We start from the raw sequence: 16,391 nt of genomic DNA on the forward strand, positions 1-16,391 counted from the left end.
ATAGCCTTTAGTGCTATGTCTGCTTCTAAACGTGTGCTCTTCCACTGTCCATATATCTCTATAAAGCTTAACATATTTGAATAAATGTTGCTGTCACTTTTCCTTGCAGACAGAAGTAAAATGCCTGATGCATCTGATAGACGTTTTCCCTACTTTTACTTAAAATATCTTTGAGAGGAAAGAGAAAGAGACAAAAGGAGGGTATATGAGATCTGACAGTTGTAGCCCATGCCAGGTCTTCTCAACCCTGAGTAACTATAAAACATACTAGTGGTTCTCATCTTTCTTGGATTAAAAATATAGTATCTTTTTTTTTTTTAAACTAACCTATGTTATTGTATATTGGGCTTGTTGATGAAAAATTTATAGTATTTTGTTAAATTTTGTGATATTATTTTGATAATTACTGTTGCTCCTTGGATTCAAAGGCATTGTGACCCCGTTAGTGCTTATCTGATGTCTGTATCCTTAGAAATTCTCAATTCCAAGCTGCCACACTAATACTTCTCTTCATTCCACCTCATGTTGTAATAATCATATTGGAGTCTCATTGCAATTTTCTGTGCTCAGTGTGTGTTCAAGAGATTTATTTGCATTTCTATCCTGAAAGAATTAAAATAATTTTGTTGAAAATGGCTTCACAGGGCTTGAGTTTTCATATCTCTCGATTCCTACAGACTTATATTCTAATCTGCTGGAAATGCTAACAATTTAAAGGTAAAAGAAATGCAAATACTTCTTAAACATGCATTCAGCATGTCGTGCTTGAAGAGATAAAACTACTTATTAAATTTAAAGAAGTTACTAATATTCATAATCAAAGCTCAAAAGTTTGAATTTTGGTACACCAACATACCTTTTTTTTTCTATTGGTAAAAGATTTCTTTATCAAAAAATGTAAGACTTACAGGAGTTAACAGTATATATAACAGGTTATATAACAGTAGGCTGAATATGAATTTACAAAAAGTTAGTTTTCTTATAGCTGGAAAACTAAATCTGGTTTGGGATGTAGAAATATACACTTAAAATGAATATATTCCTATTTTATCAATAAGTGTGTCATTCAAACTCCTAATACTTCTTTGCATGCCAAACTATGTTTCTGGTATCTGCTGAATAGTTTGTGATTGACAAATTCTTGGATTATTTCAATGTGAATGTAGGACTGTGAGAAAGATGCTTTCCTTAATAAGCAATAATAATTTCCCGAAGCATTTGTTTTAAATTCCATGCTTTTAAAAAATAAATGCAAGTAATGTAAAGTATACTAGGTTTGTGGTTTTGTTTCTTTTTTTGGTTTGGTTTTTTTACCTTTTTTTAAACAACGTAAGAGGTGCAATCACAATAATGCGTAACACAGGAGTTGAACAGCACGTATTTTAGACAGGTAACCAGATAAGGCTCTTATCTGAAGAATGGTTCATTTTCATAGTTGGTCAAAGTTTAAGTAGACTTGAGCCTAAAATGCTATTTTATAAGAAAAGGGAAGTTTTGCTGTATTTTCAGAATTTTAAAGATCCAGCAAAACTGGACAACAAAATCACTGGGAATCAGTTCTAGGAAACCAGGAGAGTGCAGTCCCAGCCTTGGAGGTATTTTGCCATAGTATGATGTTGGCCAAATGAATGTTTCAGGTATCAGTTGTCAGGTTTTTTACTGGCATGCATAAACATAGCCACATTCTTTGGCAGTTGTTCTGGGTAAACCCTGGCTGGATGCTCCAAAGCTGCTCTATCCCTCCCCTCCTCAGTTTGTTGGGGAGAGAAAATATAATGAAAGTCTTGTGCATGGAGATAAGGGCAAAGATATATCCCTCACCAATGACTGTCATGGTCAAAACACTCCACTTGGAGAAATTAAATTTCTTGGTAGTCAAATCAGAGTAGAGTAATGTGAAAGCAAACCTCAGGCCTTCCCTTCACCTTCCCTCCACCTCTCCCTTCTTCCCAGGCTCAATTTCACTCCTGATTTTCTTTATTTCCTCCCCTCAGAGGTTCAGAGGTATGAGGAATGGGGGTTGTGGTCAGTTCATCGCACATTGTTTCTACCACTCCTTCCTCCTTAGAGGATAGGACTCCTCACACTCTTCTGCTACTCCAGTGTGGGTCCCTCCCATGGGAGGAAGTCCTCCATGAACTTGTCCAGTATGAGTCCTTCTCATGGGCTGCAGATCTTCATGTACTATCGTAGTGTGGGTACCTTTCCACAGGGTGCAGTCCTTCAGGAACAAGCTGCTTCAGAATGGGTTACCCGTGGGGTCACAAGCCTTGTCAGCAAACATGCTCCAGTATGGGTTCCTCTCCCCATGGGTCTGCAAGTCCTGCCGGGAGGCTGCTCAAGCTTGGGCTTCCCATGGGGTACTGAAGGGTATCATATGAAGCTAGCAGGAGACAGGTTCAAAACAAAGTACAGTGCTATTTTTTTTTTATTTGAGTCTAAGAGGAGTCTGAACAATTACATAGGGATAAATGCATGAAGGTTTCTTAGCCACAATCATATCTATCTCAGAACGTTCCTTGGAAAGGTTGGAAAGGGTTTGGAGTCTGAAGATTGTTCAAGGGAGTATTCTTTTCTTACTATTCCCTGGGCAGCTGCTTGGGAATATTGATGAAGATATTTATGTTATCTTATATTTCATCTGACAATCAGTTGAAGTTGTCCCATGTTATCTTTGTTGACTTCCTAATTCTTAAATTATTATCTTTGTTAACTTCCTAATTCTTAAATTAAGAGTTTTTGTAGTTTATTCCTTTTTAAAAAGAAAAAACTGGTAATCTGATCTCAGCTCATCATCACTTAATGAAGAGAAACTGACAAACTAGTATTGAGATTTTTGAAGGCTCTCTTAGAGGCACATCTCCATTACTTTTGAAGAATGAATAGTCTCAATAACTGAATATCCTCGTCCACTTTCAAACTGTGGACGAGGATACTTTTAAACAAAATGCAGTCAAAAATTTCAGTCTAGAATTTGTTTTGATTATGTTTTAATTTTTTGATCAAACACACTAAATTCAAACTGAGCTTTGATTCAAGGGTGTATACATGCTTAATTGTTTTCCGTATTGCTTTTTGTTCTATTACTTATGAATTTACAGTTGGACCCATTTCAGGCTACAAGATCATTCACATACATGTGACAAATGTTTCGCTCATTGTCTTGCTGCTATTTGTATTTTTATTGGAGTTATGTTTTGGTTGATAAAGCATTTCTTCATAAAAATTTGCCCAGCAAAGAGAAGAGTGTTAAAGAAATTTTTATTAACTACCCATTAATGTCTAATATTGAAAAGAATTACTCTGCTAGCCAGCAGCACTATGGCAGCAAAACCATATTGTGTTAACCTTATGCTTCTGTGAAAATAGAACAGGCTAGTTTCCCAGCAGGAGACGAAGTGATACAGAGGGGCAAAGAATACTCCAGCTTAGCCATGTCTGTGTGGCTGCAGGTGTTTTGATGATAACGAGTAAGTGATAGTGGCCCTGCTGTGCTGTTATGTGAGGCAGCTATCTGACTCCCAGGCAGATAAACTGGGGGAATAACTTGGTAAGAGAGAGTGGATATCTAACGACTATACCAGCATGACAATTACGCTTTTTGCTTTTGTTCTGCTGGCTTTAAATAAGCCAAGTAATTTACTTACCAGTAGCAGCTGGAATGCAGTAGACTATGAAAAAGTGAAAACAGAAGGTCAGTACATTACTGCTGTCCCCTCCCTGCCTCTCAGTGAACAGCCTTAACTTCCTCCTTAGAGCTTCTTGCATCCTACTTAGTTGTGTAATGTGAAGCAGTCCTTAGCAGGACTCATAACAGGACTCCTTAACAGGAGTCATATAACGAACATGGAAAACTCTGCTAAAGTTGCTTACAGGATAGCTAATATTGATAGGACAGTGCTAATGGAAATACATTTATAACAGTATAGTTTCATTTCTGTTGAATGTGGAGTTAACACTCAACCTGGTCAGACCTTCTTTTATGGTTCTTTCCTGGAGCAGTTGAACATGTATTTCCTTTCTCAGGTCTTTCAGTCCTCCCCAGCTGGAAGTTGCTTCCCTAGCAACACATTTGTGTCCCATCAATTTTTTTTATGATCATAAACAATTTAGGAGAATTTTTTGTAGATTAATAATTGTCATCTCTGAGGACTGTAGGGAAAAGAGGCTAAAAACCACTGATATTAAAAAGTGGTAAGATACATGCAAGAGAAAAATAAGTTCACAACATTTTGTAGATTGTTTATTCATGTTGGATGTCCAGAAACGACCCAGTGAACTATGGTTCTGCTGGAATGGAGCTGTGCAAACAGCATATGATACATTCACTGTGTGATGAAGCAACTTCATTGGCATTGAATTTTCAGAATTCCCATGTCCAAAACATTTTTTTTCCTGTAGCTGTAAGCAGTTCTTGAGAGAAGTGTGTTTCCTCTCAGAACACCCCCAAACAAGTGGAAATCTTGTTCTTCAAAACATGTTGAAGATCTGGCAGGACAGGGATTTTATAGCTTCCTCAGGGAGGAGTTAGACAGGAAGGTCAGTGGCCCAAAATGACCAAGTTTAGGAAGTCCTTTTTAGGCTTATAACATTATGAAATGAGGATTCAGTAAATTTCTAGGGTAAAAATTATTTTTATTTATAGAATTTTTTTTAGATTAGAAACTATTTACATGCCTGTATGATAAATTTCTGGTTCTGTAGACTTCAGCAGTATTGAGTAAAATATGTACAAATGATGTGATTGAACAAATGAGAGTTTTTGCATGAGTAGATATTACTTTATATGATGAAATTCCATTTAATGTGGTCTAAAATAGTTTTCTAAAACAGAAAAGAAAGCATTTAGTTGGTAAGAAATTTATGCACACTTAGAATAAAAACCAGCTAGTATTATTGCATCCTGCTAAATTCCTATTTTTTCTGTATCTGTGCAAATTTGAATCTATCATGATGATCAAAATGGAGAGACTATCAATTTGTTTTTCAAATCTCATAGGAAACAAGCTGCTGCTTCATTTTGAAGAATACTGAAATATTTATTTCTATATGAAATGTGTGGGGTGTCTATTTTAAAAAATACATATCAAACCCCACATATCTCTATGGTTGCAATAAGTTACTTCTAAAGATAAAATAAGACTTTTTGTTGCTGAAGGGTATGTCTTGCAGAGTTATATTTTTGATTGGGGAGGGAAATGGCATTGGTGTGCTAATGATAACAGCTGATGCAAAAATGTTCTGGAAGAGGTAGTATGTAGCAGGGCTATGAAATTCAAAGATTGCATAACATCTGAATAGCAATTAGTGAGGCAGTGGTAATTTATTGAAAAACATTTGAAATTTAAGTTGCTATAGCTAAATGTATCAAATCAAAGATTTAGAGAGATGCTTATCATATTTGTGAACAGTTCTGTTAAATCTTGTGAATGTTTAACATTCTTTCATCCACCCTTTGATGATATAATTGTACAATTTGAACCACTACTATTTTGCATTCAGAAACACTTAAAATAGCAGAAAAAGTCATCAGAGTTACTAAGAGGTAGGATATGATACCATTCCTGTCTGAAGGACTTCTACCAAAGGGGAAATGTGCAGGAATTTATACCTTTTCCTCCCCTTCATCCCCACAAGTCAATTTGGGACTGATAACTGCCCTTATGCAAAGCAAACCCAAGTTTGGTGGAGGGGATACAGAAGCATGCTTCACTAGGTAGTCTTTTTTTCTGTTATTAAAGTAACATGGAAACTAGCCAAAAAGCTACTAAGTTTATCTGAAGTAACACTTGCAGCTTTGTGGAAGTATGTGGCTGAGTAATAGTACAAAAATAGCAAGTTATTTTGAGGAAGAGCATATGTTCTGTAACAATGAGAAATTGGTATACAGATAAAAGAAATTACATATCTAAATATAAATTTCAGATGAGAAAGATCTATGGCTTAGTGCCACAAACTTTTCTATAGATGCAGCCATTAAAAGTTGTTTAATGCTCATTCTTCTGATGTAGTTATTTAAAGACACACCATCATTGGTAAATTACTGTACTGCCTTGAAGGTGCACTTTTTGTAGTCTGTAACAGTACAGATAACAGGCACTTTTTATATTCGAGTACACACTGATATACAGGGTACCACACAGTGGTAATTGCAGGGTCTTTTTTTTTTCTTACAAGGAAGGTACATTGCAGAGCCATAGTGTTTGCTTACTATTTAAACACACTGACAGCCAAATGCAGCTATCTCCTGTTAGAATTAAAAATTAAGACAACATTGGAAGAGATTTTCAGGTTACTTGAGGAAGCACTTGGGTAAATGTGCTTAGACACTGGAAAACAATTGCAGTACAATGACTTGTGCAATATAATTCAAAATTTTTCATGGTTCATCAGATAAAGCAAAGTTTATTTAAAAGATAGAAAGTATTGCTTTAGGGATTAAAACCTTCCTACGCAGAAGTTGTTCTGTTTCGTGGAAGAGACTAGCTTCTTTACAAAAATGTGAAGTGTGCACCAAGTCCCTTAAAATCTTAACCTTTAAATGTTTCTCCTTTCACTTTTTTTCTTTAAACTTTCCTTAAACAATTGGCATATGTAAAATTCCTACTGATGAGCAAAACAAGAGATAAGAAGATTAAGATGCAGTTAGATGTTGAATAACTAGAATTTAAGGCATTACCAAATAAAATCCATGTAGAGCTGCTCTGTTCATCAAGCTCTGCATAGTGTAAAGCTGACTGAATAGACTGAGCAGACTGAGTTTTGAAAGCCTCGAGTAATTGCGGAAAATAAAAACAGAAATAATTTCTTATTTAGTTTTGGATAAATCTTTTATTTTATGAGCCATTTGGACTTCAATAATCTACATACTACTTGCTACCATTTGCTGTCTGTAAGAAAAGAAGTGATCATGCAGAACTCCTGTTTCAGAAGAGGAAAAAATGTTGGTAGAGGAGAGACATAGAGAATTTAGAGAGGAAATGCAGGGAGAAGTTAAAGAGCTCAGATGGAATTAGGCATATAATCACTCAATGTATATATTTTTAACCTATTTGTCTTTCTCTCTCCCTTTCTCCTAATCATTGAATAACCAGCCTTTCTCATTATTATCTATATTATAAACTACCTGTGTTTCTACTACTGGGGAGAAATAAGGAGAAAAGGCAGGTTCCAAAACTGACATAGAAAATTATTAAGAAATTATGAGAAAAGCTGAGCAAAAGAATCCTTATGAGGTTTTCCTCCCCTGTTTTTTTTCCCCCCAGTATTTTCTCTGTAATGATGAGAGTATTGTGGCAAAGTAAATATAGTAACTTTAGCTCTTGCATTTACAATTCCCTGAAAAAGGGAGGCCACTTTCCTTTGAGCCAGCAGTCATCGCTGTATCTAAAGTAGTACCAGAAAAGGGAAGTATATGAGGTATATGGTGTTAAAACTTTAATGCACAAGCATGTATTATGTGTTTGGAGTTGTCTTCTAGAAATAAAAGATAAGGTAAAAAAAAAATCCTACTGAATTAAATGATCTTTCTGTATGTCTGGGATCTGTTCCCTGGGTACTTACTGGTATGTGCTGCAGTTCCTGGCTGAGCTACATACCCAGCTTTATTTTCTGTGAAACTAAGTATGAGAGGAATAGCTGATACATGTCCAGATCTCATCCTAATACAAATTTCAGATGGAACCTGGAAACTTAAATAATAGGTAAACCATAGACCAGAAGGGAGGACAATACAAAAATATCACCAGTTACTATAACTGTGAAATCTGGGCAGTTGGGGAGTAATCCTGTTGAGGATTTCTGGCCAAAATCAACAGTTGGAATATGTTTTGATGCTGAGTTTGGAGAGAAAGTGGAAGATATTTTTCTTTGATAAAGGGGAACAAAGTGGGTTTTGTGGTATTCCCTCCTAGTACTCTATTTTACTTGTTTATTCTTGTGATTTTAAGAAAAGCTCCATCGAAAATGCTCTCATTTGGAGCTTTGTGCATCCGTGCCATATGTTAAAAATGGGATAAAGAATAGTTGTAGAATCAATGCAATGATACTTGTCCTTTATCTTCCTCCTCACCCACACTGAAATAACAGATTTATAATCTGTTATTCTCTGTACCAGTTTTCCTCCTGCAAATGTAAACTTGCTGGCTATACCAGATCAATACTTTTCAAGTTGACCAAGGAATTAATATTTCTTTTACTGACTCACATTTTGAGGATTGATTTTTAGGTTCTTTAAAACACTGGACTGGTGTATCTGGAATACATAAACCAAAAATTGAAGCCTTAAAAGCAACTAAAAGTGAATAAAAAAAATCATTATGAGTTTTTTGAAGTACTGCTGCAAGCACCAGATTTTATGCCATTTTTCATTCATCTAGAAGTTAAAGGAAATTTTAAAAGGGTTTTGGGAGCCAACTTTAGTATTTTTGAACTTGTTTGAAGTGTGTAGTCTTCAAGGAGAAATTATACCCAATTTGACTTGTACATGCTAGTATTTTGTCTTGTTTCCATAGCTGCTGCATACTCTGAAATGTGAAAGAGGGAAAAGGTTCTCATCCTGTCTGATCTAATTTTATTTAAAGTTTTTTCACTTTGAGCATCCTGTGACAGCCATTTTTAGCAGTGGAATCATAAACGGACTTTAATGCTTGATTTGTCTGCTTTCCCACTGAGAGCAAAGGAAGCATCTAGACTGTATTACGAAGTACAATGTGTACGTAAGCGTGGAGAACCCAGAGCTGTTACAAGAAATGTTACAACAAAAGGTGGTACAATTTCATGTGCAAATGCCTGTGCACAAATGGGAAACTCATGATTGTCTTTGCGAATGAAATATCACAGCACGTTAGACAGAAAACCATTATGCTTTTGTCATCGGTGGTTTGTTCTTGTGCATAAGTTGCTGATCTCTCTGGGTTTTGACGGATGTGTCTAAAAAATTTCCCAAAAAACCTATGTTTTAAAAGGAGTAGTAAATTTCACTGAAGAGTTTCACTTCAGATGTCAAGCCTTTGTGACAGCTTCATGGATCTTACTTTGGTCATTTCTTTCTCTAAGTCAAACTGTGAACAATGGCCCAGATCACATAGTCAAAATAATGGGATATTGAATTGTAAGAGAAAACGTTATCTAGGAAAGACCTAAAGTAATTTTGGAAGTTCTAGCATGATCAGACTCTTTTCACACAGCAAGGATCCATGAGATAAGAACAAATATGTACAAAATAACTTTCTTTTCTGGCTGTGGAACGTGAGTAACATAGCATAGAGAGATGCTGCTTTCTGACTATCATTCATGGAGTAGGCAGTGCTGAACCTTCTTGGAGCGACTCCATCCAGGAACAGCTTGAGGGGCCTGTACCAAGAGTAATGCAGACATAAGTTGCATTTGTCTTCTAGACTCTGAAAATATGACATCTTTGTAAAGTAAATTTGCTCCTTGTGTAACCCTAAACAGGATGAAGAGCATTCTCATTTAATTTAGTACTTGCTTAGTCTCAGAGTCTCTGTGTTCGAGAAGCCTCAAGGTGGTCTGAAAAAGGAAAACTGGGGTTGATTCTGCTGCAATTTGAATAATTCTCAAGCTTTTCTCTCATGGAGCTCTCGGCCTTGGGAAGGTTTTGCTATGCAAAAAAAAATTCCAGAAAACCAAAGTCCTGTGAGTAGCTGAGGGCTACTGTAGAACATGCTGCACACATTAGGATGTGCAGCCCTGGCATTATACAATTAATTGAGAGCGTTTTCAGTCCATTGAACAGACCAAAATGTTTAGTAATAACGGGTCACTTTTTTAAAAGATGCCATTTCTGTTTTGTCCATATGAACACCTTTTTTTCGATTCAGCTGTTTCTTTTTCCCCCCTGCCCTTTATGCAAAGATATTGTAAAGAAACAGCTTAGGGAAATGAAACAAGCTGTCCAAATTTGTAAAAGTTACACTTCCTCAAGGAATTTCAGTAATGTATAACAGCTGGTCTAAATGGGGACTAAAACAGTTTAGTTTTTTTTTTAAAGACGAACTCTAATGATTTCCCAAGACAGCAAGGATGACATAGCTAACAGTTACACTGTAAGAAAAATAGATATTTATTACATAAAAGTTTTCCTACTTTATCATGTTTTTGTCTTCCAAAATGAAACAGTAGCTATTTTTTTCTGCTGTGGTGGTCTTAACCTAGTAGAAATGTCTGAGCAAACACAGCAATGTTTGAACTTAGTATAAGTACAATGAGTAGAGTAGTGGACCACTATAATTTACTATTCCAAAATGTGTGTGGTGACTGGATGTCTGGTATGCTTACCATGTGGCATACATATTAGTTAGGTACATTGTGACCAATGAAGAAAGTTTTATGCACTATCTCCAGTACAGTAACTTTTATCTGCTCTCAATTTTCAAAGTTTAGTGTTTCTTGATAAGACACTGTACAAATGAATGCTGAGATTTCAGCAGATACTGAAAGGATTTTTTAATTGATTCTTCTAGAGAAGAAGATAGTATCCCCTTTATATGATGCAATCCCTTGCCCTGGTAATTTAGCTCTGTTTTTTTATTTAAGTAACTGCTGTATTTCCTGCTGTTTTATAATCTGCAGAAAGGCACAAGCAGATACAGAGGAGACTCACATGCAGGGATCTAATGAGTTCCAAAGATGCCATATTTGTGGATTTTCATGAAAAATGTTGAAGGCTTTTCATGGACGTTTGAATAATAGTTTGTTGTTGTATATAATAGTTGTTTATTTAGTATATAAAGATAGTTACAGGCTCAGAGAGTTGGGGCTATTCAGCATGGTGGAGAAGGCTCTGGGCAGACCTTACAGCACCTTCCAGTAGTTAAAGGAGGACTACAAGAAGATTGGAGAAGGACTTTTTACAAGGGCGTGTAGTGATAGGACAAGAAGGAACGGATCTAAGATGAAGGAGAGTAGATTTAGATTAGATATTCGGAAGAAATTCAGGGCGAGGTTGGATGAAGCTCTGCGCAACCTGATCTAGTGGAAGGTTTTTCTGCATAAAAACGCACCCACCTGCCCACCCACAATTTCCCTGAATATATGTAGTGGAAAGCCATCAAAGCTACTCTTCTGCCTGAGATTTACTTGCACCAGTGTAGTCATTACAAGAGAGGGAAAAGCTATCCTTAAGCTAAAGGATAACTTTAGCATTAACAAGGAATGGTTACAGGTGAGCTTTGAGTGGTCTCTATAAGCTATTCCAACATATATGCTGGAATCCTATAAATGTTTTAACCATCAAGTGAAACTATGGGACAGTATTTTAGAAGAGAGACAGGGGGAACACACAGCAGTTATAATAGTGTGATGTGTTTATGAAGATGACGTATTTCCTTACTATACCAGGAAATTGCATTGAAAGCATGTAGCATAACCTAGTCCACATTTCTAGTCCTATTGAGTAGTCTCTTAATAACCTCCACAAGTTACATTTTCACCAGGTTCTGGAGGATCTCTGTCTCTCCAGATCCTTTTATCTTTTCCTCACAGAAGAAGGGACATGATTACACAGAGGCTGTTTGGTAACTAAATATTGTAGAAATTAATAGTACTATTGTAAGGTCTTTTGCACTGTCAAACTACAGCAAATGGGCCTTGGCGATATGCGGCTGATTGCTGTTACTGGGAAGATGCAACAAGAATTCTATGGGAAATGACCTTCTGTGAAAGACGAGGGTGATGCTTGTGTGATAGACTTTCATGGGTCCATTGAAAGTTCTTACAAAATGGCTTCTCCATCCTGTTAGATGGCCAGTCCCTGTGGATGGAAGAAAGAAAAAAAGCAAGAAATGTGAGCGAAAGCAAAATGTGGCAGTGTCCTGCTGAATGATGGGCAGGTCATTCTTTCAAGAAAGCAAGAGAGATTCTGTAGTCTGCTGACTGGGGCAGGGCATGTGGGCTGTGGAGGGGGACATGGAGTGCAGTTCCTTGTGGCCTCAGTCATGTGTTGGCTTTTGGTTGTGAGGGGTATTTTTAGTAGAGAGAGAAGTTGAACTTTGATCTAGTTTGTGATTTATCTAAAGTACTCAAAACACCCAAAGCCCTGGATTGTGTAGGCACTAAACTTTGATGTACTTTATAAATGCAAAAGGAAAGCATTGAGTAAACCATAAGACCACAAATGTAAAGATGAACTTGGGCTATTTCTGTGGCTTAGCTTTAACCAACTCGTCTTAATCTATTTTATATTATTTTAATGCACAGAAACAAAGGACAGCGTCTTAGGTTTTTTCCCAAATGATATTGCTAAAAGTGGAAATTCTTGTTGCTTAAAGGAGCTTACTAAATGAGGACACTGAGATTGTGTTAATTCTTTCAGTGTTCCTTTTACATGCGGTGTTAAACATTGTGTATTGCTTTAAGGCAAAAATTAAACATTAATTAAACATAATTATGTAATTTTTAGTTCTTTTCTGTCTCTCATTACCCTTGGTCACTTGAAGTGACTATAAAATAATGATATTTTATAGATAGCATCCCTTATTCATGTACAAAAGTATAAATAGCTGCATAAAAACTCCTGTCCATTGGCTCAAAGTGAGCTTGATCAGGTCCGCTAGGTAACTTGACTAATAATATATACAGCTAATTTATTTTTCCATTCCCACTGATGCAGAATGGTTTGCATTTTATTGTCTTCATTTCAAAGCAGCAGTGAGAAAAACTACTGTTAGCTAGATTTTTGTTTCTCTTTGATTTTTTTTTTTTTTTTTTATTTTCCCTCCAAGTAAACAGAGACTAGTACTGCTTGGATGTTGTATCTAGTATCTTATTATGACTATAGGTCATCTGGTTTGAAACACTGTAATAAACCTTCAAAAGTGGTAGAGTGGTGTGAGTGTTTTGGTTGTTTTGGTTTTCTTTTTTAAACAAACAAAATTAAAAACTGGGGTAGTAAGCTGACCCCACGATTAGGTACTGCTGTAAGAAGTGGGAGGGAATAACAGAACCAGCTAGTTGACTAACCACTTCCCTTCATTGTTGCTTTTAATATCAGAACAGCCTTGCTAGCTTTCTAAACCACCATAAGTTACATCAACGAGACCATGTACGCTCTAACTGGTAAGTTCTTTTCATTTAAGATCTAAATTGAAAGTTGAATTGGAAGTGATCCTCAGTGATTGAAAATTGAATAAGATGTATGGCTTTGTGTTATTATATCGTAATCATAAAAAAATTATTATCTTCTGTGTTGTTAATAGTAAATAAAGCTAGACACATACCTGCCTTAGCAACAAACTTCGTGCAGGGTCAGAAGCGTGTATTCACTTGACAAATCACGAGCTAACTACCAAAGTAATAATAACAGTTGAAAAAACAAATGCAAGCCTGTAAGGTCTGAAAGGTGTTTTAATTGAGTGTTTGCATGAGTTGAAAAATAAACTTTGATTTCTCTCACAAGTGTGAGAGAAATGTGCTGTCTGAGAAGTATGCTGTACTGTCCTTCACAAGCCAAAGCCTTCTATGCTGATTACTATTACTACTTTGAGGCTGGAAAATTCTTCTTTGAGGATTTCTGTTGCAGCTCCTGGTAGTAATAATTATTGTAGTTAAAAACCTAAATAATAGGCTAAATAAACAAGCAAATACTTTTTAGTAGTTTCACTTTTAAATACACTAAATAACCTGAAGTGAGGTAGTCTTACAGTGGAGACATATAGTTAAGGCTAAAATAAGGTGGTTTTGTGCTTGAGGTGCTCAAAAAACTGTCAATTAGCCATAAAGTCTGTATTAAGTTCAAGCCTGGCTTCCTGGCAATAGTGCAGTGGAAGGTTCTAGCCTGTACTGGTCTGAATGAGATTTAGATTGGATTCTTAGTGTGCAACCAAAAGGTGTGATAGGGGGTTTAATTCTTACAACTATTTCTCTTTGTCTTATTGATCATGTGGATGTGATGTGGCTAAATATACGCCAAGGCTGGGGAAGGGCACATCAGTTCAGAATCTATTTTATAGTGTTCATTTAGTGAGATGAGCTAAATTCTGTCATCAGTATATTTTTTTACTTAATATCTTTACATGAAATGTATTAGGAGCTTTTTAATGATAATTTTCCTAGCAGTAAAAGCCCAAAACCCAAACGCAAACAAGCAAGCAAAAAAACCCCAGTGATGGGTGTTTTTCCTCAGGAAGGCATCATTAAGAAGTTGTTAGTATGTTTTTGGTTCTTCATTAATACATTTTATTTTACTGCAAACTGTTTAACAAAATTGATACTCTATAGTTTCTACAGGATGTATTAAAAAGTGGATGTATTTACAAAGTGGCTTCTGTGTATTCTTTTCATATTTGGATATTTACTTTTGAAAGATGAAAACATTAAGCCAAATGTCTGAGGAGCTTCATGAGGTTGATAAAAAAATAAGTATTTGAAATTTTTATTGTTTTATTTATAATCTCATGTTGAAAAACAGTAATTCCATGTGAATCTCACACAGGAAAACATGGTGCACTGTGGAGGGTTCAGCTTAGGAGCAACCTTGTGCCTGTCAGCTCCTCTTGCTCTAACATATGGATGTGCTGTAATGAGAAGTCTTCCACATAAGTTACCTTTAATACCAATATCTTTTAAGAGCCAATAAAGAAAACATCCAGTAAGTTGTGTAAGAAGAAAAAAATTAAACTCTAACAGTAGTGAATAAGTTAGAGCACTAATAGCTGCAAAATATGTTGCTTTTTGAGGCCATCCACATCCCTCATCTGAGGACCATGAGCGTAATTAGCAATGTTCTTATGAAGTGACAAAATAAACTTTTTTTACAGACATCTTAATCATTAATATCATCATCTGCTCCTTTGTACCAAATTTTGTTGTTATTATTATTATTCTTTTACCTAGTTTTTCAGATACAGGAGATCCCCTTGGAATTTTTCAAATTTTCCCCTCATTCATATCAGTAATAAATTTCATCCTCTTGGCCTTTACTGCACTGCAGTGCTTGATGCTGGATCCTCAGGAAATATACACTGTTCTTAAGAGTCTTGGTGGACCTCTGTCAAGATACATATTACTGAAGGATTTGGTCAATGCTACTTTCATTTCCAACTGAACAAGAATCATGTAAGCAGATGATCATCCCAGCTTTCATTACAGCAAACAAGACAATCGGACAAAACCAACCTTATCTTTTCACTGCTCCACCTAGAGCCCCGAGCAACACAACTGCAGCAACCTGGTCTCCGAGACAGCAGGGAGAAGCTCCCGGGTGTTCCCTCTCATGCCTAGTGAAGGCAGCCCCAAAATGGGAGCACTAGTTGCATTCTCTTTCCTTTCCCAGCTGCCATTTTTGGGAATCTAATATGTTTTACACTCTGTCAGACCTGGCAGAAATCACTATGAATTCAGTGTTATTGTGATGAGGGCCTAACGGATAAGTTTCATTTCCTTAGGAAACCAGGCTAAAAATATCTTTTTAGGTCTTCTGTGTGCAGAGGAAAATTTTTTAAATGTTAGTAACAGTATTTTTGCAAAATGGGAGGCAAAAAGTGATTAAAAATATGACATTTTAGCCAATCAGTGTGGGGGATCTGCTGTTGAATTTTTAAGGTATTGAGTTGTCAGTTCTTTTTTCTGTTCTCTCTGGCACTGAAATATACTTAGTGCTATTCCTGAGGCCGTCTATTTTTGGTCTTAGAAGTAGCCATTATGACTTGGAAGTCTTAAAATGTAATTATCTGTGTTTCCAGAGCCTGACCTTTGGGACCCCAAAGCTGTCCAGTGTTTCAAATCAATGTTTCCAATCCAGTATTTAATCTCTAAGCAATTGTTACATTATGCATTCCAAAATCTGTGATGTTAAGCCTCATAACAATGTAGACTTACTGTTCATATTAAGTCTTCAACTGACTATCACTGAAATTAATGAACTTTATTGGATTCTGAATATTGGGGAAGAGGAATTCTTCCAAGTTAAGAAACTTCCTTTTTTGAGATCTGTTCCCAAGTACAGCTTGCTCTTAGACAGTTTTCCTTCTCTAGTTCGATTTTTTTCTCTTGCAGTTAGTTGTAAGTGAAAGGGTGTGCCAGCAAATGTAAAATCATTCCAGAGTAACTTTTCCTGTGTCATTTCAGTGCTGTGTGGTGTTAATGTTACGGGAAAGGTTGCTGAACACCCCTCAATTCTTCCTAAATACACTTTTCTAGTTACAACAGTACTGTTACTATATCCATAACATAGGCAAAGTAAATAATATTATAAAAAGGCAGGTCAGGCCTTAAAATCAAACTTCTGACTAGAAAATATGTAGTGCTCAATGTAGTTTTCAGTTACTGGCATTTTTTTTTAAATATAAATGTAGTACAAGTCAGCATACTGTGTATGACCACTGCTCTGAGTGGGAGGGTATGTTGGCTATTTTAAATAATATTTTTAAAAT

The 16,391-nt window shown here is 36.1% G+C and overlaps 1 protein-coding gene across 2 annotated transcripts in view; it reads left to right on the forward strand.

Annotated features, from left to right (window-relative positions):
* The window catches only part of HDAC9 (histone deacetylase 9), a 456,848-nt gene that overhangs the window by 52,515 nt on the left and 387,942 nt on the right, over positions 1–16,391 (forward strand). The window contains exon 1 of one of the 2 annotated variants that reach the window (XM_027639054.1): positions 13,018–13,077. The exons of the other annotated variant lie outside the window; for it this stretch is intronic. Within the exon in view, the coding sequence (XP_027494855.1) occupies positions 13,062–13,077 (16 nt within the window). The 5' untranslated portion in view covers positions 13,018–13,061. Of the gene's footprint in view, positions 1–13,017; positions 13,078–16,391 lie in introns of those variants that run through there. 2 annotated transcript variants of the gene reach the window in all.

Source organism: Corapipo altera, unplaced genomic scaffold, assembly GCF_003945725.1.
Source record: "Corapipo altera isolate COAL_440 unplaced genomic scaffold, ASM394572v1 44, whole genome shotgun sequence".
Lineage (NCBI taxonomy): Eukaryota > Metazoa > Chordata > Aves > Passeriformes > Pipridae > Corapipo > Corapipo altera.